The sequence below is a fragment of the Gastrolobium bilobum genome, unplaced genomic scaffold (genome assembly GCF_033153095.1).
Source record: "Gastrolobium bilobum isolate Gb01-03AN ecotype WA unplaced genomic scaffold, APGP_CSIRO_Gbil_v1 utg8278, whole genome shotgun sequence".
In the NCBI taxonomy this organism is placed as follows: domain Eukaryota; kingdom Viridiplantae; phylum Streptophyta; class Magnoliopsida; order Fabales; family Fabaceae; genus Gastrolobium; species Gastrolobium bilobum.
In genome coordinates this window covers 151,528-172,358 of record NW_026896151.1, presented here as the reverse complement: position 1 = coordinate 172,358, position 20,831 = coordinate 151,528, and the positions used below count along the sequence as shown (strand labels likewise).

General features: G+C 32.8%; 3 protein-coding genes across 5 annotated transcripts; all 3 read left to right on the top strand.

Annotated features, from left to right (window-relative positions):
• The first annotated feature begins 1,919 nt into the window (after positions 1–1,919).
• Positions 1,920–4,888, top strand: LOC133298029 (probable LRR receptor-like serine/threonine-protein kinase At1g51880). The gene is made up of 5 exons (XM_061497266.1): positions 1,920–2,060; positions 2,373–2,587; positions 2,672–3,484; positions 3,629–3,721; positions 3,882–4,888. Exons 2-5 carry the CDS (start codon positions 2,410–2,412, stop codon positions 4,682–4,684), a joined length of 1,887 nt encoding a protein of 628 aa, XP_061353250.1. The 5' UTR covers positions 1,920–2,060; positions 2,373–2,409; the 3' UTR covers positions 4,685–4,888.
• Positions 4,889–8,272: 3,384 nt separating this feature from the next.
• Positions 8,273–9,214, top strand: LOC133298020 (zinc finger BED domain-containing protein RICESLEEPER 2-like). Its single transcript, XM_061497258.1, has one exon. It carries the CDS (start codon positions 8,273–8,275, stop codon positions 9,212–9,214), a length of 942 nt encoding a protein of 313 aa, XP_061353242.1.
• Positions 9,215–10,444: 1,230 nt separating this feature from the next.
• On the top strand, positions 10,445–13,288 carry LOC133298031 (LEAF RUST 10 DISEASE-RESISTANCE LOCUS RECEPTOR-LIKE PROTEIN KINASE-like 1.1). 3 transcript variants are annotated; one of them, XM_061497271.1, is made up of 3 exons: positions 10,445–10,728; positions 10,985–11,321; positions 12,335–13,288. In XM_061497271.1, the coding sequence occupies exons 2-3, from the start codon at positions 11,027–11,029 to the stop codon at positions 13,237–13,239; spliced, it is 1,200 nt and encodes a 399-aa protein (XP_061353255.1). In that variant the 5' UTR covers positions 10,445–10,728; positions 10,985–11,026; the 3' UTR covers positions 13,240–13,288. The 3 variants fall into 3 exon arrangements, with proteins under 3 accessions (XP_061353255.1, XP_061353254.1, XP_061353253.1); XM_061497270.1 differs by having other exon boundaries at positions 10,909–11,321; XM_061497269.1 differs by having other exon boundaries at positions 10,881–11,321.
• The last annotated feature ends 7,543 nt before the right edge of the window (positions 13,289–20,831 follow it).

Sequence of the window (20,831 nt, the reverse complement as noted above, 5' to 3'; positions counted from 1 at the left end):
CCCACATTAGTCCATCAAAAAGACTAAAATGGGTCCATTTTGAATTTCTTAGGAACCACGGATAGCCTTTTTATTTCCTAGAGACTAAAGCGGGCATCGTGAAATTTGCTGAGAACCGAAAATGATATTTACTCTTATAATAATAAGTTAATAACTTATACTCACAAATTTTTATCTCAATTTTTAATTTATTATAATAATATGATTTTTAAATATTTCAATATATATATATATATATATATATATATATATCTTATATATTATAAAGGAAAACCGTTTCTTGGAAAGTTTGATGATGTGTCGCGCTCTCTTTCGATTTCAGCTTTGTGTTCACACTTAAAGGAATTTGAAATGTTTCCAGTTATAGTAACTTTTTAAATTATTTTTTAAGCTTAAAATTTTAAAAAATCAATTGAAATTCGATTAAAAAAATCAATTTTGACAAACACAATTAAATTCCCACTATCTCTTTATTGGAAGCTGCGAAAGTGGGAAGATGCAACAATTTATTGAACCTGATTGAGAGCTGAAAAGTTTTTTAAAGTTGTGCTTTAGTGAAAGCTGAAATTTTTTTTGCAATATTTAATGCACAAGCCAAATTCAATAGTGTATAAATAGAAAATATATTGCATGAGAGTTGTTCTTTAGGAATTCGCTTGTGCTCACATTTTTCATCTCCACAATAGATCATATTATTGAAGATGCTGCACGCGGGGATCGACCTCTGTTTGGTAATCCATTTTCTATTTTTTTTAGTAAATTATCTTTAGCCATTATTATACTAAAGAATTTGAATATTTGAGAATCAATGTACCAAAAACTTCCTGTGTAGAGTATGCAAATAATTCTTGCTGCACCACTACGAATATGATACCGCCAAATGATGAAAAAAATATAGGAAAAAAACATAGCAAAACCAGAGGAACTGGTGTAAAACCAATAAAACTAGTAAAAACCCGCGGCTATAATAATTTTTTTCTAATAAAGGCCAAAACAACACCACACAAAATAATGGATTTGAAATTTAAGTGTGAGTGATAAAAAAATCTTGCATTGGGAAAGAACGAGTTAAGCATAATCCATACTAATAAAAGGACCTATAAATTCATAACCTTAAAATTCTGAGTTGAGATGTGACGTGTTAATTTAATCTCCCCCAATCTAAACATAAGTGAAATGACCTAAGTTTGGGCTATTGTCACTTTACTTGTTTGATAAACCTTTTCTTTTCTTTTCTTTTCTTCTTCTTTTTTTTTGTAAATATTTCTTTTCTTTTTCAAACAAAGAAGAAAAAGAAAGAAAGATTTTTTTTTTCATTATCAATGCCATATTTTTTAAATGTTCTTTACTAGGTCATATTATTTAATTATGAATAATTATCTTATTGCTATTTAAATAAAAAAATTTAATTATTAACAATTTGATGACAATTCAATTGCAGCTTCCAATTAGTAGGGGTGTTCATCAACCGATTTTAACCGAACCGAAAAACCGAGAATAAACCGAAAATCGAAAAACGAAAAATCGAAAAAAAAAGCAAATTTTAATTGGATTGGATCTTTTTGGATAGGTTGATGAAAACATATTATTTAATTATATTAATTCCCTTCTACCTATTTGGATATTTTTCCAATCATAGCCCAAAAATTTCTATATTTCCCCAACCATAGCCCAAAAATTTAAATAAAAATTTAAAAAATATTTAATTATTAACAATTTGATGAAAATTCAATTGCAGCTTCCAATTAGGCTTTTATTTCCAGTTCCATCTTAGCCCCATTTTCACCATCATCGTTGAACAATTTCTCATTGACAATAAAGATGTGGACCCTTAGTTGACCAGCAAGTCATCTGCATCTTGCTTTCCCTTTTGATCTCCAACTTCCCCATAGCCAAAAAATAACAAATAGAAACCATAACATCCCATCTCTGCTTTGGGTGTGTAATAAGGGTAGTTATAGAACAAAATTTTAGTAACAAATGTAACTTCTTTCCATTTTTATTCATTTGGAAGATCATTTGGACGGGGCAAGTAGTCCAATAATTCCTGAGTTTCAATAGTACGTTGTCTTTTTTTTCTTTCCACAGATTTCTTTGGATTTCATATGTTTTACTTTTGTTAATAACATGTTCTTTACCAATGAATATATTGGTATGCTGCTCATGTTTTGTTAACTACTCTTAAAACCTAGAAATATCTTATATGTGATGTTTTACTATCAATAATTGTGACTCAATCTTAGTATAAACCATATTTTTCATCTAATTCTGCTTGAATTTTCTTTGATCTTATTTGAACATGAATTAGACTTTATAGAACTTAATATACATAGAAGATTTGCAATTCTAATAATCCTAATTTCCTCACTCAGCAATCAGCATATAGGTGCAACACTTAGTATTGACCTTATGAGGTTGGGGCGTGATCTCTTTGGCTGCTGCTTCGCTAGTTCTACTTCTGACACATTTCCAAAGCATAGTAAGTTGAAGTGGACTATCCTTCCCTATAAGAAACTTGCAAAAGCCACAAATAATTTTGATCAATGTCATAAACTTGAGAAGAGAGGCACAGCAACGGTATATTATGGTAAGTAAGAGACTAGGCCATAGCCTTTTATATGAAAAAAATGTAAAGCACAAATTTTTCTTCTGATGATTTACTATGTTTTAGGCAAACTTGAAGATGGGCGTGAGATTGCAGTCCAGTGCTTTCATGAAGACAAGCGTCACATATTAGAACAGTTCATCAATGAAACTGTTATCCTAAATTACTTGCCTCACAAAAATCTTGTGTCAATTTACGGGTGTGCATCTCATCCCAAGGAATCCATGCTAGTACACGAATACCTATCCCGTGGGACTCTTGATGCTTATCTTCAAGGTGATATAACTAGATATAACACAGATAGGCTTACCAGATTGAATATTGCCATTGATACAGCAAATGCATTGGACTATCTTCACTATTATGGCATCATCCACCGTAATGTAAAGTCCTACAATATATTTCTAGATATGAACTTTTGTGCTAAGGTTGGTAGCTTTCATTTATCAAGAAAACTTCCTGAGGGTGTTTCTGTCGATGCTACGCATGTTACAAGTGATATAATAGGTTCACGTGGTTATGTAGACCCAGATTATGTGTCAAAAGGTTGGCTTAGTGTAAAAAATGATGTTTATAGCTTTGGGGTGGTGTTGTGTGAGCTTATATCATCAAAGCTTGCAAAATATTGGGTTCGGAGTGAAGAGGATAGTCTAGCTACCCTTTCAAGCAGAATTGTTGAAAACCAAGCTTTGGTTGAGCTCGTGGATCCAAGACTTGGCTTCCGATCAGACCTTAAGATCAAGCAGATGATAACTGCTACGGCTGAGCTTGCATTTAGGTGCTTGCAATGTCCACAAGAATTAAGGCCAAACATGGAACAAGTGCTAGAGATTCTCAATGGCATAAGGCAAGGGAGATATGAAACAAACCCAATAAAAGGTGTGTAAGACCATCTTTAATTTATCCCTTTTCCTCTCTCATGGCTTTCTACCTACTATATGTTTTGGTTCGTAACATGGTACAGACCGTGGATTAAAGGTTTTATATATTAATGTCTTTTTATATATAATCCATACATCTCAGCTTTCAAAATCTTCCACGATGCGGAACTTGAAGAAGCTACTAACCATTTTGACACTTGCCTTGGAAGGGGAGGATTCGGCATTGTCTACTATGGTAAAAGGCTATTACACCTTTAATTTGTGCATATTTTAAAGAACTAATATGATAAATGCACATCTTATTTTTGTTGTGAAATTTATACTAATTAGTTTCAATCTCTGGTGTAGTAATGTCGTAATCAGTCCCTAATAATTCATGGATATATATATGTTAGGAAAACTTCAAGATGGGAGAGAGGTTGCAATAAAACGTTTCCATGTTGAGACAGAAAAAACCATCCTGCAATTCATGAAAGAAATTGAGATCTTAACTCCCTTGCACCATCCAAATCTGGTTTCACTTTATGGCTGCAGTTCTCGTCATAGCAACAAACACATGCTAGTGTTTGAGTACATTTCCAACGGCACTCTTTCTAAGCATCTTCATGGATCTTCTTGTGGTAAACTACCATGGCCTACTAGGTTGAACATTGCCATTGAAACTGCAACTGCCTTGGCATATCTTGAAGACTCAGGTATCATCCACCGAGATGTGAAAGGGAGCAACATTCTTTTGGATGAGAATTTCAATGTTAAAGTAGCAGATTTTGGACTCTCAAGGTCTCTTCCAGATGGTGTGACTCATGCTTCAACTTTTCCAGTAGGAACTAGGGGTTATATAGATCCAGACTATTATAAAACTGGAAGGGTCTGTATCAAGAGTGATGTCTATAGCTTTGGTGTGGTATTGTTTGAGCTCATATCATCCAACCCTTCAAGTTTAATGAAACGCGGAGAGTATGTGACTCTTGCCCAGTTTGCAATGAGTAAAATGTTAAACAAGGCATTAGAGGAACTAGTGGATCCAAGTCTTGGGTTTGGTTCTGACAAAAATGTAATGGAAATGATAACAGCAGTGGCAGAGTTAGCATTTCAGTGTGTGCAGTGTCCTAAGGAACTCAGACCATCCATGAAACAGGTGCTAGAGACTTTGGAGGGCATAAGGAAGGGGACATGGGGATTCAACCAGATATCATAGTCTTTAATTTATGCCAACACCATAGTCTTTAATTTATGCCACCACCTCGGAAGCCATCTATTGAACCATTCATTTGTGTTCCCTTTCGTTTATTAGATTATCAAATCTGAGCTTGAAACTAAAATTTCTTTCATCAATAATCTTTTTTTAACATGTAAAATTGGTATCTGAAGTTCAAACTCGGACTGATGGCTAGTATTGCATCAATCCATTGAAAATATAACACAGTATAATACTTGATGAGTTAAGTTTACAGCAGTACATGAATAATAAATTTTATATTCATTTTTTAGTTATTCATCTCTCGTTAAGTATAAATGACACAATATTAGATAAGAGAGCTTAATTCTTTACACATAACAATCAACTCAATTAACCTTACATGTCTGTCGTATTAAATATATCCAAATCAAAGTATAAATTATTATCAAGTATTGTTCTCCCAATTCACAAGTATTTTAGATAGTATCACAAGCATTATATATTTATTGGATTTGGATAATAATATGTGATTTATTATTTTTCATATTAAAATATTTGATATTTGTATTATTTTTTAAAGATATTTGAGTATGTTTATAATTTTTTATATAAATTATAAATTTACATATACGTATCAAATCATGCGATTAAACCAATGACTAATGAGCCAAGACCTAGACGCGGATGACCGAACTGGGTTTAATCTATATTACACCGACACAGGACACGAGATACGACACGACACGATATTTTGACAGTTTAATTCTAAAAAGTGTTAAAGTTCAACATGTTAGGACACTTTTTGATATTAAATAATATTTTTAATTTATTTTCACTTTTGTATGGTTATAATTTTTCATATTTAATGATTTCACATTAAATATGGGGAATCATAACCATACAAAGATGGAAATAAATATAACCGTTGGATCAACATAATCAATTTAACGGTAAAATTAATTGATAATAACATTAGTAATAACACTAATTGATTGTTACATAAGTAATAATAGTAACACAATTTTGCTTTTCCTTTTCTTTAATTAGTCATGTTTTATGGTTCTTCCTTCTTTCATAGGGTTGGCTCGCAACCCGTCCTAAATGAGTCGGGTTGGGCTGGCTTAAATGAGCTGCCAACTCGATTCAACCCGACCCAATACAACCCTAACTCAAACGAGCCAGCTCGCGGGTCAAACGGGCCAGCTCGCGGGTTGGCTTTTTTTTATTAATTTAATTAATAATATCGTCACTTTCTTTCTCGTTCTTTTTTTTCCAACCCTAACGAGCTAAATTAGCTAATCTGGCCCCTTTGCCCAACCGAACGGCCGAACCCTGCGAGGCTGTGACCATCACCATCCTCGGACAACCATTTGCAATCGAAGAACCCTGCGACCATCACCATCACCATTTCAATCGATTTTCTCACTTTTCATCTCCTCCTTCTCTATCACCTTCTAGTTTAGGTCAGTTAAACCTTCCTCTCACACTCTCTCTTCTTCTACTTGCTTCAATGTCATGACTCATGAGCATTATTTCAACGCCTGATTCACTAACATGACGCCGTTTTCCTTGGATTGTTGTTGTGTAGACAGATTTACTGAAGGTTGCATCTAGAAGGTTTGCTTTAACAGCAACTAAGACACAATCCACATCAACCGTGCCAGTTAAGACACAATCCACATCCACTATGACAGTTGTAAGTTCACTTAGGTTCTCATTTCCTAAATTAATTTATTTTATTTATTAATTCAATTTTATTTTGATTTGTTTTCGTTTTCAATAATGGATTTTTGCAGTCAGATAGTGATTTTTTTTTTTTTGCTTATGTGATTGGATATAGGAAATTGATAATCTGTCTAGTGTCAAGAGGCAATTGGCGCAGCTGTTTGAGGCCTTCTCACTTTGTTTTCTAAATTATTTTCGAAACTATCAAGTATTTGGATGCTTTCTGACTTCCGTTATTTGTAATTTCAGTGTTTTTTTTAATTTGGATGCTTTTGTTTGGCCTATTTTGCCGATTTGAGGACCAAATATTATAAGTGTCTTCAGCAGAAAACCTCGTTGCCTTCAAATCCATGATATCTGTTTGCCTTCAAGGCTGTGTTTATTCTTCTGAAATTGCTAATTTGCTTGTATCTTTGAGCTTTGCTTCTTGAGTTAGATGCTACATAACAATGGTATCACATAGCAATATAGGCTTATTGGCATATAAGAAAAGGTTGGGGGTTGAGAATATGGGGTTGTTGTGGTTAAAGACTTCATTTTTCTTGATGATTCACCATGCATACCAAAAGTTATTGTTGTTTCAAGATATATGAAGTATTGGAATGAACCTATTTGAATTAAATGTTGAACTTTTGGAAGATCAATGATGGAAGTGAGGTAAAAAGACCGAGATTCTCTGTTTTGATAGAGGGGGTGTGAATACCCTGATTTCTCATGTTGAATTTGATGACGATTTGTGATATTCTAGAGAAGGCTGAGTTATACGCATGTATAGTATATGTCAATGGGTGTGTAATTAGAATGCATGTTGATTTTTTAATGTAGAATGAGGAGAGTTTGGGAATAGAGTACACATACCCTGTTTTGGCCGGAGAATATGTGAATGTGCATGTCTTATATTGTTTCATTTTTAAGATGTTGTGAAAGCTTATTGTGGTCGAGCCACATTGTATTTTGTCATTATGGGACACAGAATGCTTAACCAACTGGCCTTGCTCATTGTACTGATCAAAGTTATAACGTGTGCTAAAGTGCGAATTTGCAGTTGTGTGACATAGGTAAAGCTTGGCATCAAAGTTGTAACGTGCAGACTTCAAGTCTCTGAAAATTTGAAATGGCTGATTCGAATAGGTAAATGTTTTCCTATTTTTAAAAAGCTGTTATGTTTCACTAATTTTTGTTTTAAATTATCTTTTCCATTTTCGCTATAGTAATTTTATATTAAACTTTGATATAGGGAAAGCTTGGCAATGATTGAAGAGGGCAATGATGCTGTTGCAGAAAGCGAAGAATTGGAAGTTGAAGAAGGACCTGCTTTTAAAAGGCCTAGGAAAAGGAAAGCGCGTTGCTGGAAACATTTCACAATAATAGGAGAAAAAGGGCATGAAAAGGCAAGATGCAATGGTTGCAAGATAGAGTACAAGATGGACAGTAAGACTTGTGATACATCTACTTTAAACCGTCACATTGACAAATGCACACAAATCAAACATGAAGAAATTGGCCAAGTCATTTTAGACATGCAAGGTAAAATGAAGGCTATAAAAATAGATATCAAGGTAGCACGTGAGATGTATGCTGAAGCTGTTGTTGAACTTGATCAGCCCTTTAACTTTGCCGAGTATAAGAAGTTTAGGCGTTTTCATAATTACTTGAATCCAGATTGAACTGGCATTTCTAGAAATACTCTTAAACAAGATGTTTAATGTGCACATGAGAGACAAGATGAAGCTGAAAAAGATGTTTGGTAGCATTGAAAGTATGATATGATTAACTTCATATTTGTGGACATCTTGTAATACTGAGGGTTATGTTTGCTTAACCTCCCATTTTATTGATGTAAATTGGAAGCTGAATAGTAAAATTATTGCCTTCTGTCATATGCCTCCTCCTCATACTGGATTTGAATTGACTCATAAGCTACTTGGTTTGATAAAGGAATGGGGCATAGAGAAGAATATGTTTACCATTACTTTGGATAATGCATCTGCAAATGACTCTATGGTTGGTGGTTTGAGAAGTCAATTGAATATGCAAAAATTGTTGTTACGTGATGGGAAATTTTTTCATGTGCGTTGTTCTGCACACATATTGAATTTGATTGTTCAAGATGAAGTAAAAGTTGCAAATGATGCCTTGTCTCGGATTAGAGAGAGTGTTAAATATATAAAAGGCTCAAAATCAAGAATGATCAAATTTAAGGAGTGCATTGAACAAGTTGGTGGTGAGAAAACCGTAACTGCATTGATAGCAGATGTACCCACTAGATGGAATTCCACTTATGAAATGCTTAATCATGCTCTCAAATTCAGGCGTGAGTTAGCAATTCTCCAATTGAATGATAGAAATTACAAGTATTATCCTTCAGAAGAAGAGTGGAATAGGTTGGAAATTCTTTGTCGGTTCTTGCAACCATTTTGTGATATCGCTAATTTGATGTCTGGCACTTCTTATCCTACTTCTAACTTGTATTTTCTACAAGTTTGGAAAATTCAGTGTGTTCTTATTCGTATGAGTAATGATGAAGATGTGGTTATAAGTAGCATGGCTAATAAGATGATGGATAAGTTTCAAAAATATTGGGAAGAGTATAGTGATGTGCTTTCACTAGGAGCTGTTCTTGATCCTCGCATTAAGTTTACTACATTATCTTTTTGTCATAAAAAGATTGATGCTTACACACATGATGACAAGATGGAACATATAAAGGCAAACGTGTATAAGCTCTTTGAGAATTATGTAAACATTAATTCATCAACTACAATTGATCAAAGTCAAGATAACATTCACTCTTCAAGTCAAGGGTCAATGGAAACGAGATGATGGAATGATGAGATCTTTTATGTAAGTTCATGTTTAGCAAAAAGCTTTAATTATGTTATATCATATTCATTTTCATGCCTTTATTTATGCATGTAGTTACTTACTTCAATTATTATGTTTTTGCACTTCTCAAATATGATAGGAATTGTTCTTGCACAATCAACACCTTGCAATAAATGCTGGAAAATCTGAACTTGATGTTTATTTAGAGGAGCCTATATTGGTTATTGACAACTGAAATAGTTTTGATGCATTGCAATGGTGGAAGGATAATAGTTGTCGTTTTCCGAATCTATCATTAATGGCTCGTGACTTGTTAACCATTCATATTACCAATGTGGCATCTGAATCTGCTTTTAGCATTGGATCACGTATGCTTACCAAATATAGAAATAAGTTGTTGTCAAAGAATGTTGAAGCTTTGGTATGTACCCGCAATTGGTTGGCTGGTTTTGATGCCAATGGTAATTTATTTATTTTCAATGCAATTAAAATTTCATTTTCATTTGTCATTGTAACCTTAATTGATTATTTACATTTTATGGTTTGTGTTTTGTAGATGATGATGATGAAGAAGATGGTATTTCCCATATATTAGCTTCTTCACGGGGATCTAATGGTCGTGAAACTTTGTAGATGATCTAATGATGATAGTGTACTTTTGCATGTTTAGATTTTGATATTGTACTGTATTGGCCATGGGAACTCACAGGACAATTTTTATTTTGTAATGTGTTTGTCTACTGCTATGTTGGGATTTTTTAATTTATTGGTTATGTTTTAATAGTTACTCAGTTAGTGTCTTTACACCATTATCCATTAGGCAATCAATAGTTTTGGGAGTTTTGATAATTTTATGCCGTGTTGGAGAACAAATAAGACTAGTTCCACAAAAATCAATTTTTTTGAGCCAACCCGCGAGCCAACCCATTGGCATCATTTTGAGCTAACCCGCGAGCTTTTTTTTGAGCCAACCTGCGAGCTTTTCTCCGAGCCAACCCACGAGCTGATTATCGAGCCAACCCTAACCCGGCTTGAGTTGAGCTGGGTTGGATTTTCTGGTTCGTTTATTTTTTCGAGTCAACCCTAACCCGACCCAATTTGTACGGGTTGAATGCAAGTTGGACCGGGTTGGCCCGTTTTGCCAACCCTGTTCTTTCCTCCTTCCATATCTTTTCCTTACAGTTTCTTTTTTTTTTTTTTTCTTTCCTTTCCTTCAATTGACACTGTTAATTTATCTTTCTATCTGTCCTTTGTGCTGGTTCTGTTTACTCTTTACAGCTTTACGCGTTTCTTTCAACACAGGGGGCAGTTTTAGTAACATTGTAACAGATCTTACAGATTTTCTGAAGAATACAAGGTTAAATGCTACCCTTTTGTTTGTCATGACTGAACCTTGCAGAAAATTAGCACCTATCCCTCTTGATCATCAAAAGCTGTCAACTTTATAGAACGACATATGAAAAGGATGCTTTTTTGGTAAATTTAAGATTACTTGGTCTTGGTTCCCCAAGGTGAGAATTTCTCTGTCACTTTTACAATACTTAGATCACTTTGGTTTCTGTGTAGTGATTGAAAAAAAAGGAAAACTTTTTTTTATGAATTTGGGTTTGCTATAGATTTTTTTCACTTGCCCATTTACTGAAATGGATTCTAACCCCTTCAGGTCATGATTTCCAACTATGTAAATTTAGGGACTTGAATCTTGGAAGCAGTGATTATAGATAATAAGTGGTTTAAGTGATGCCAATCTTCTCGTTTATATCTCAGTGTTTCTTCAGTGGTGGAAGTAGAAACCACTCTTCACTAGAAATGGGTTCTGATGTGAAGGATAGCCAGTTGGTGCCTGTGGATTCTGAGGAGCCAAGCAGGGGTGATCAAGTGGTGACTGAGGGTTCTAAGGTTCAAAGTAACTGGGTTGAATCATTGCCTGTGATATCTGAGTTACCAAGTAGTCATGGTCAATCAATGTTGGTTGATTCTGAGGTGCTGAATTGCCAATACCACAGAAGTGAGATCTTCAAGTATTCTGAACTTGAAGAAGCCACCAATAATTTTGACCCTAGTAGAATACTTGGGAGGGGAGGCTATGGGACAGTTTACTTTGGTAAGAAGTTCCCATTTATTTCAATTTTTCATTTTCAAAGTTAGTAGTTAGATTCTGTTTTATACTGATGTAGGCTTAGTTGGAACTTTGGTAATCTGTTCTTGCATGTTAGATTTCTAGAATTCAGTTTTTATCTTGCATTTATAATTTAGAGTAAATACCATTTTTTATCCTGAGCAAATTTTACGAAACCCACTTTAGTCTCTAGCAAATAAAAAGACCCATCCCATCGTGGTCCCTAAAAAATTCAAAATGGACCTATTTTAGTCCTTTTAGGGACTAATATGGGTCTTTTTTGAATTTGTGAGGACCTCGATTTCAACTAAATGGGTCCATTTTGAATTTTTTAGGGATCACGATGGACCTTTTTATTTGCTAGGAACTAAAACGGGCATCGTGAAATTTGCTGAGGACCAAAAAAGGTATTTACTCTATAATTTATCCTTTCAGTCATATGGTACCAGTCAGTATGAAAACGATGTGAAAAAGTGAACTGAGACTGCACTGATGATGATTCTTGTCAAAACCAGATATAAATTATAGAGCAAATATCTTTTTAGGTCCTCAACAAAAAAAACGGAACCAACTTAATCTCTTAGAAAAAAAAATACCTATATTAGTCCTTTTTGAGGGATTAACAAGGGTCTTCTTTGAATTTTAGAGGGACCACAAGTCGACTTTTTCTTTCTCATAGATTAATTTGGGCCTCGTGTTTTTTCTTGAGGAACAAAAAGGGTATTTACTCTAAATTATATTAGTTCAATAAAATGTTCAGGAAGAATGAGTAAATGAATTCTAAATATAGAACAGAAGAAGAGAGTATATGCTTATGGGCAAACTGAGCATTATCATGAAGGTAACTAGTTGTGACATACTGGTAAAGCTGATAGTAAAAGTGATAAGATGCATGTATAAGTAAGGTTAGCTCTAAACAGTTGCTTGCCTGCTACATGATGACAAGATTTACAGAATTGGATAATGGATATACTTACTCAATTTTTTTTATATCATAGGAATACTTAAGGATAAACGTCCTGTTGCAATAAAACGCTTGCATAAAGACAGGTTCAAGATCTTAAGGTTACATGATGAGAAGCTTGAGGGAGAGAGACTTCGAAAGTTCATGAATGAAGTTGCTATGTTAACTTGCTTGAGACAGAAAAATCTTGTCCAACTGTATGGTTGCACCTCTCCTCAGTCCCAAGAACTGCTTCTTGTGCAAGAATTCATTCCTAATGGAACTGTTGCTCGTCATCTTCATGGTAAAGACACCTTGCCATGGTCTACTAGACTAAATATTGCCATACAAACTGCAAGTGCATTGGCTTATCTTCATGCTTCCAACATTATCCACCGAGATGTGAAAACCAGTAATATTCTTCTTGACAGAAGTTTGAATGCTAAAGTTGCAGACTTCGGATTGTCGCGCCTCGTCCCACATGATGTTACCCATATTACCACTGATATTGCTGGGACTACAGGTTATATTGATCCAGAGTATATTGAACATTGCCATCTTTCTGATAAAAGTGATGTATATAGCTTTGGAGTAATATTGTTTGAGCTGATATCATCTTTGCCTGCATTTGATGATGGTGATAAACAGCCCTATCTTTCAGACTTTGCCATGGATAAAATCTTTTGTGGACAACTCCATATGCTTGTTGACCCAAATCTTGGATTTCAATCAGACAAATGGGTAAGTGAAACAATTAATGCAGTGGCAGAGTTGGCATTTAGTTGTCTGCAACGCCAAAGAGACATGAGACCTTCCATGGACGAGGTGTTAAATACTCTTCAGAACATTAGAAGTGGAAGCTCTCAGAAGATTCTTACCTGGGGTCCAAATAGTTGTTACAATTCTACCAAATTTCACATTGTGTCCCGCTTGCCTGATGATTATTTTGAGAAAAAATAGCATAGCAACAATGAAATACTATAAAATAGCATAGCAACAATGAAATACTATCTGCTCATACATAAATGATTTCAACATTTAATATATAATAAATACCAATTATGATATATGCTTTCAACCCTTCCATGGTTCTATAAAAATTATATTTGTCAAATGTTAAATGAAGTAGCAGAAGAAGTTCTGGTGGTACTAGAATTCTGCTTTCACCTGTAGTAGTAATGGAGATAAATAAATAATCTTACTTTAGTAGTTTAATCTTCCAGGTTGAACCCCGTGATATTCCCTATATCTTTGTAAATTGATTTTACAGGCAAGGGTGGCAATAAATCTGCTTGTACATATTTAATAAGACAGGTACCTGGATAGTTGATAAGCTATTTTTTGAACTTGAACTAAACTCTACACCTACTATAATTTTATTGTTCCGAAAAGTTAAATGGGATAGGAAGTAATATTTCTGGACATGCCAGAGTTTACAATGATATTTATAAGGGGGCGTTTGGTATGAGAGATATTTTGTTTTACTGAGAAAAAAAGATTGTTGGGGATTTGGTAAGAAATTTGTTATTCCGGGTAAGTTATAAAAAAGTGTTTGGTTGGTCAAAATTTTATCGGAAAAGTTGAGTTATTTTACTGATGTTATGTTTAGTTGATAGTAAAATATTGATGGGAATGTGAATTGAAATTACCAAAATATCAAAGACCATGGGCAATCTCTTTACACATGATGTCATATATTATAAGGGTATTTTTGACTCAATATATTACATTCAAAATCCAAGACCATGGCAAAAAAAAAATACCAAAGATTAAGTGGGATAATATTTTGCCTTTGTGTAGTTGAAAAAGAAAATACTGGGGAAAAAAATTTGTTGACATTTTGTCACAATACTCATACCAAACATGGTAAATAAATATTGGGAAAAGTGTGTATAATTTTGAAGGATGTAAAGTTGTGTCATTTTAAGAGAAAGAAAAAGATAGATAAAGGAGGAGAGAGAGTTGACAAAAAAAATAAAGTTGTGGGTCCCACCTCTTTGTGAGAGTGAAAGGATGTAAGTTGTGTAATTTAAATGTATAGACACTTTTCCCATAAATATTCTTCACCTCATTTTTTCATCATTTCATACCAAATCCCAATACCAAACACTCCTTAAGAGTTTATAATTATACTTACAGTTATCCTGCTGATGAAAGATAACCAAAGTTCCTACTGTAAGTTGACATTATAAAATGAAAAGGGAATATGATTATTGTTACGATTCAGTTGTAAGGTATGAGACTTGGAGTCTTGTATTGGAAACATAAGGTTTTGATATGATTTTTATATGGATTTTGAACTCTCCTACCTTACAAACTAGCTTTTGGGGTGAGGCTCTCCCAGTATTCGTACGTTGCAGTGTTTACCTCGTTTAGAAGGTATGTGACTTGAGTTGCACATCGAAAACAGAAGATTTTGACGTGGAGTTTATACAGACTTTGGGATTTTTTATCTTATAAATTGGCTTTTGAAGCAAGGTTCGTCCAAAATTTGTATCAATTATTTAGTACCTTTGATAATATGGGCTGCAACTATTTGATTTTTAATCTTTGTAAGAATTACTTTTGGGCCTGGGTTAGCATTGGATCTCCACAAGTAGAGGAATTTATTATACTTAGAATACTGGATGTCTAGATATAAATGGGGAAAAGTTTAGGATTACACATTCTTATAAGAATCTTGATGTTTTTATTTCGAATGGAATTCTAATTCTAAAAAATTTCGAGCTTAAATGACTTATGCTACGTACAAATCTCAAAGTGATAAAATTTGTGGATACCACGTCTAAAGTAATCCTAGAGGTTTACAGATCAAGTTATATTGTTTAATTAAAAAGATAAAAATTTAATTTATGTGTATTTGGAAATTAGTGGTGCTGCTTGTAATTTTAACTAAATTAGGTAGGGTAATAAATTAAACAAAGTAGGAGTTATGGTAAAAATCGATCAATTAGGTTGATTCATTTGAATCTGTCCTACTATTTAGCACTTTCGTTACAAAATGCACTTAAATTTAAGTTGGATTTGATTTAATTTTAATTTAATTATTTGAATTCAAAATTTTACCTTTATTTATTTAACATTTTATATTTTCTAATTAAGGGTAAGAAAATAAAATTATTAAAATAAATTAATTATATTCATTTTAAGGTGTTTCAAACAACTTGTTTTGATCTCTGATAAGGGCATATGAGAAATTAACCTGTCGGGCATTGAAAAAACCATCCCAATAATTTTCTTCTCCAATTTTTGAACTTTGGCTTTTTCTTAAAGGGTAATCAATCGGTAATGTTACAGAAATTTTTTTCGTTTTTCCTGCAGACATAACTTATCATGGGACCCGTCCATTATTTTCTCTCTCTTTTAAAATTATTTTCTCTCTCTTAAAATATTGTCTCTGCAGGACAATATTTTTTTTTCCTATAACAGTACATATGCATTCCCCTTTCTTAAAATTGCAACTTGCTTACTACCCACTTAGTCCTTTTCGTTCTAAACAAACACTAATTTTTAAATCAATTCAAATCTTACTTTAACAAAGAATTTCAATTTCAATTTTAGTGATTTCAGACATAACTTTTTTTTATTTGCTTGTAAAATGATTTAAAAATAAAATTAATCAATTTCAATTTTAGTGATTTCAGACATAACTTTTTATTTTATTTTCTTGTACAGACACAACCAAGTATTTATTTTAAAATGCAAAGGGTGTGTTGACTGTTGATGAAGGAAAACTTAGGTAAGCATTAAGGTGGATTTTGGTAGAGGATTTTTTTTTTTTATCCAAAAATCATGATTTTCATGAATATAGTGGAAAACTCACTTTCCAGAAAATGTTACCAAAAAATTGTTTGGTAGATCAAAATATTACCAAAATTTTGTCCCAAAAAGAAGTAGAAATTTTTTTAACACATGGAATTGCAAGAATACCATTATTTGTATAGCATTTTAGATAAAAATTGTACACAAAACAAAATCCTAAAAAAATAAGATTTCGATGAGAATTTTCAAAAACTTTATATTAAACGTGAGTAAATAAGATTATCAATATCACTTTTTTGAAATCTCAAAAAATTCTCCCATTCAAATACCCCCTAACTGTATTGTCTTAGGGAACTTAAATCCGGAAAGTTGTGGTCCCTTGAAGCAATAGGGTGCCATATTTGTCACGATGACGATTTATCTTTCACAATCAACTCAGGTTTTATAGGTGTTAAGTTTATAATAATCATCTTTTAATTAGAGTAAATTTCTTATACGTATACTGATAAAAAGTTTAACCTTGCTTTGGCATATACTAACTTCCTTTCTTTCACATTTTTTAACAAAAAAATCACTGAAGTGTATAATATTTACACAATTATTGTATGTTTAGCATGAACAGATATATGTTAAAATAATATTATATCATATAACATGATAAATATATTTCTCGTTATGAATTCTTAATAACAAGTTGAGAAGATCGTGAATATTGACTGACTTCCCATGAGGAGGAATATTTCTTTGAATGCCTCTAGAATATGCTGTATGGAACCCATAAATATGCTTGCAAATGTTGTCATTATAGCTTTAGCATGACAATGACATACTAAAGTCCAACAACCCCAAACTATCAAGGGCCCCATCTATTTGATAATCTCAGTGTAGATCAACACATGTCCGATCCCAATTTTCACCATGTTGCTCCTCCCATGATTGTCCTATCTTCTTCAGTTTTTGTGAGAAACCTAGATGGACACAAGGGTTGGGCCCGTTGGAGACACCATTCAAATTGTTCTCTTACCACCCATTACCTGACATCTTTCAATATATATATATATATATATATATATATATATATATATATATATGGAAAAGTGTGTGTCATTTTAAAAGATGTAAAGTTGTGTCAATTTAAGAGAGAGAAAGAGATAGATAAAGGAGAAGAGAGAGTTGACAAAAAAAATAAAAGTGTGGGTCTCACCTCTTTGTGAGAGTGAAAGGATATAAGTTGTGTCATTTAAAAGGATAAACATTTTTGCCATATATATATATATATATATATATATATATATATATATATATATATATATGGGGTAAACATTTCTACAGCCGCTTTAAACAAAGTTATCTACAGCTATCCCAAAAACTATGTCGTTTTGATTAATGAAAGGTGTTTTTGTAATTTTAGATGAATTAATGAATGGTGTTTCTGTAATTTTGTTTATTTTTTTATCATATGCATTTTATCGAGACACCATTCATTTACTCACCTAAAATTACAGAAACACCCTTCATTAATCAAAACGACGTAGTTTTTGAGGTAGCTATAGATAACCTTATCTAAAGTGGCTGTAGAAATGTTTTTTCCTATATATATATATATATATATATATATATATATATATATATATATATATATCGGATAGGTCATTCTACCTATCATTTTTTCTGTCTACCACTCTAAAACACCACTAGATCAGAATCTTAACTAACATTTATCTTTCTCTCTCTTCTTAAGATTCTGATCTAATGGTGTTGGAGGGTGGTAGGCAAAGGTAAGCAGAAAAAATAGTAGGTAGAATAACATATTCGTGTGTGTGTGTGTGTGCGTGTGTGTGTGTGTGTGTGTGTGTGGGATCTTTTGATACCGATATCAAATTTAAAGTTTGACACCTCATCTGAGAGCTATTAGATCAACAACTCTAATTTGTAAGCATGTGACACCATTGGTTTTTTGATCTAACGACTCTCAGATGAGGTGTCAAACTTTAAATTTGACACTGGTGTCAAATGATCCTAGCTTATATATATATGTATATATGAACTCATCGTTTCTCAAGTCACTTGAGATAACTTTATTTTCGGCCACTAAATTATAACCGTACAAAAATGGATCAATGGTGATAAAGGAAGAGAGAGTAAAAGGGAATTATAATCACACAAAGGTGAATCAATTAATGTAAGAAAATAAACAAAATGACGTATTTTTGCGGTGGACGGAAATAAATATATCTCAAGTGACTTGAGAAATATTTCTCTCTCTCTCTATATATATATATATATATATATATATATATATGGGATACCATCTTCTCCTGCAGCAGGAGAAGTGATGTCTTCTGTTGCAAACTCAAAATTATGGCGGGCCCCACTCTTAAAAATAAAAAGGCACATCACACATCTTGATGAGTTAGTAGGAAAAAATTTTCTTCTCCTACTGCAGGAGAAGAATAAATCTCATATATATGAGGTAGGATCCTTTAACACCAGTGTTAAATTTAAAATTTGACACCTCATCTGATAGCCGTTGGATAAAAAAATATCAATGGTGTCACATGCTTACGAATCAGAGTTGTTGATCTTTTTTTATCCAACGGCTCTCAGATGAGGTATCAAATTTCAAATTTGACACTGGTGTCAAAGGATCCTACCTCTATATGTATATATATATATATATATATATATATATATATATATATATATATATATATATATATATAAAAGAATATAATCTCCTCCAATAGTATTTTATTTTATTACTATGTGTTATTATAACAGGAGATTATATTTTTAATTATATTTATTTCTATATATATATATAGGGAAAAGTGTTTGTCATTTTAAATGACATAACACTCTGTCCTTTTAAGAGAAACAGACACAAAAAAACAAATTCTATTTAAATTTTGAATTATAAAAAACCACCCACTTTCTCTCTCCCATGATTTTTATTTTTCTGTGTCTATCTCTCTCCTAAAATGACATAACTTATATCATTTAAAATGATAAACACCAAACTCATATATATATATATATATATATATATATAAAAGATTAAGATAGTAATAACCTTTTAGGTCATGGCTTAAGTAATATATTTTGGGAATATCACCTACCACAAGAAATTAAAGCCTAAGGGGGCGTCTGGTTCAGGGTTTTTAAATATATGTCCATGCATCTGACTTTGAGAAAGTATCATGTCCCCGTTTGGTAGAGAGAAACCAAATATTTTCCCTACTTTCGTATTTGCATAGCGTTTCAGAAAGCCACCTAAAAAATGAAGTGTTGTCACTGTTGAGAAAGACAACATGGAGGTGGTATTTCGTATTTCACTAGGTAAATGGCAAGTAGGGCAACCAACATCAGACGAAAATACCCTCATGTTAGCTTGCTTCTCTTCACTGTCTCCACCATCTGAAGCTTTAGCTAACACAAATTTTAGCAGTAGTTCCACCATAGGCCTGCAATTTCTCTTTACTGCTCTGTGTAGAAGACTCATGTCTAACAACACCCGCAAAGATAATGTCACGGCTGCCTCAATGACATTCTCCAATCTACAGATCTCTGAACAAATTTCTTGCTCTGCTTTTATTTTATTTTTTAAAATTGTTCTGGGTGTTCCATCAAATTTTCCTATTTACCGATATTTGTCTCCCAAAAAATGGTATTTTAGTATTTCTAATCAATATTCTACTTTTAACCAAACATACATTCAAAAAATTTAACCCAATTTCTCCGGTAATATTTTGGCGTACTAAACAACTTTTTTTCAATTTTTCTACCAAAATCATTTTCCCACCGTATTCCTACTAATTCTATTTCCCTGGTAAAAAAAATTTCTCCTGAACCAAACTCCCCCAAAAGGTATGAAACTTGGAGTAAATACTAGGTAGGATGGTTTCTTGTATTACAAGGTTTTGTTATGGTTGATGCATTTATTTATGTATTTGAAGTTTCACATCTTATACAATGGGAAAAAGTGTGTATCATTTAAAAGGATGTAAAGTTGTGTCATTTTAAGAGAGAGAAAGAGATAGATAAAGGAGGAGAGAGAGTTGACAAAAAATTAAAGATGTGGGTCTCACATCTTTGTGAGAGTGAAAGAATATAAGTTGTGTCATTTAAAAGGATAAACATTTTTTCCTATACAATATACAAGATAATTTTGTTTTTTACACATATATAAAAAAAATTATATGGGACTTAATTTTTTTTCTCTCTCTTTTCCTCTCATAGTCCCATAAATTTTTGTGTGTCTATGAAATAAAATTATTTCCTAAAATATAACAAACTTTAAATCCTTTATTTGTTGTCTGTTTGAAGGATGTGTTGGGACTAGTTGTGTGCATAAGAAATAAAATGCTTTGTTTGAAGGCTTTGGCTTGGTGTTAGATGAAAATCATATATTTCTATATTAATCAATATGCAGCAAAATCAGGTTATAGAATTTGGCATCCGCTAAATTTCCAGGCCTCACATGCAACAAAGTACTAATTTAAAGAATCTTCGACTAATAGAGATATGGGAAGCTGTTGGTGACTTTTCAGAGTTGAATCCACAATAATTGTCTAAAGAACTTGAAGAATAATGTATTTCAGTGGATCAAGATAATGGGTCCAACATGTCTAGATCCATTTCACGTAGGATCTAAACCTAACACCAAACTTTTTTTAAGAAGTAACTCCTATATATAGTTGAAGTAAACTCAACCAAATAGCTAAGGGTAAAATTGTTGAAAATAGTAACGATAAAATTTCACGTCGGCTAAAAATCAACCAAATAAGGAT

Bases quoted from the DNA above. Each gene is read 5' to 3' on its own strand.
- LOC133298031 (XM_061497270.1), top strand. From the start codon at position 10,958: ATGCCAATCTTCTCGTTTATATCTCAGTGTTTCTTCAGTGGTGGAAGT. The intron at 11,322-12,334 runs GTAAGAAGTTCC...TTTATATCATAG, and splicing joins CTATGGGACAGTTTACTTTG to GAATACTTAAGGATAAACGT.
- LOC133298029 (XM_061497266.1), top strand. From the start codon at position 2,410: ATGAGGTTGGGGCGTGATCTCTTTGGCTGCTGCTTCGCTAGTTCTACT. The intron at 2,588-2,671 runs GTAAGTAAGAGA...ACTATGTTTTAG, and splicing joins CACAGCAACGGTATATTATG to GCAAACTTGAAGATGGGCGT. The intron at 3,722-3,881 runs GTAAAAGGCTAT...TATATATGTTAG, and splicing joins ATTCGGCATTGTCTACTATG to GAAAACTTCAAGATGGGAGA.
- LOC133298020 (XM_061497258.1), top strand. From the start codon at position 8,273: ATGCCTCCTCCTCATACTGGATTTGAATTGACTCATAAGCTACTTGGT.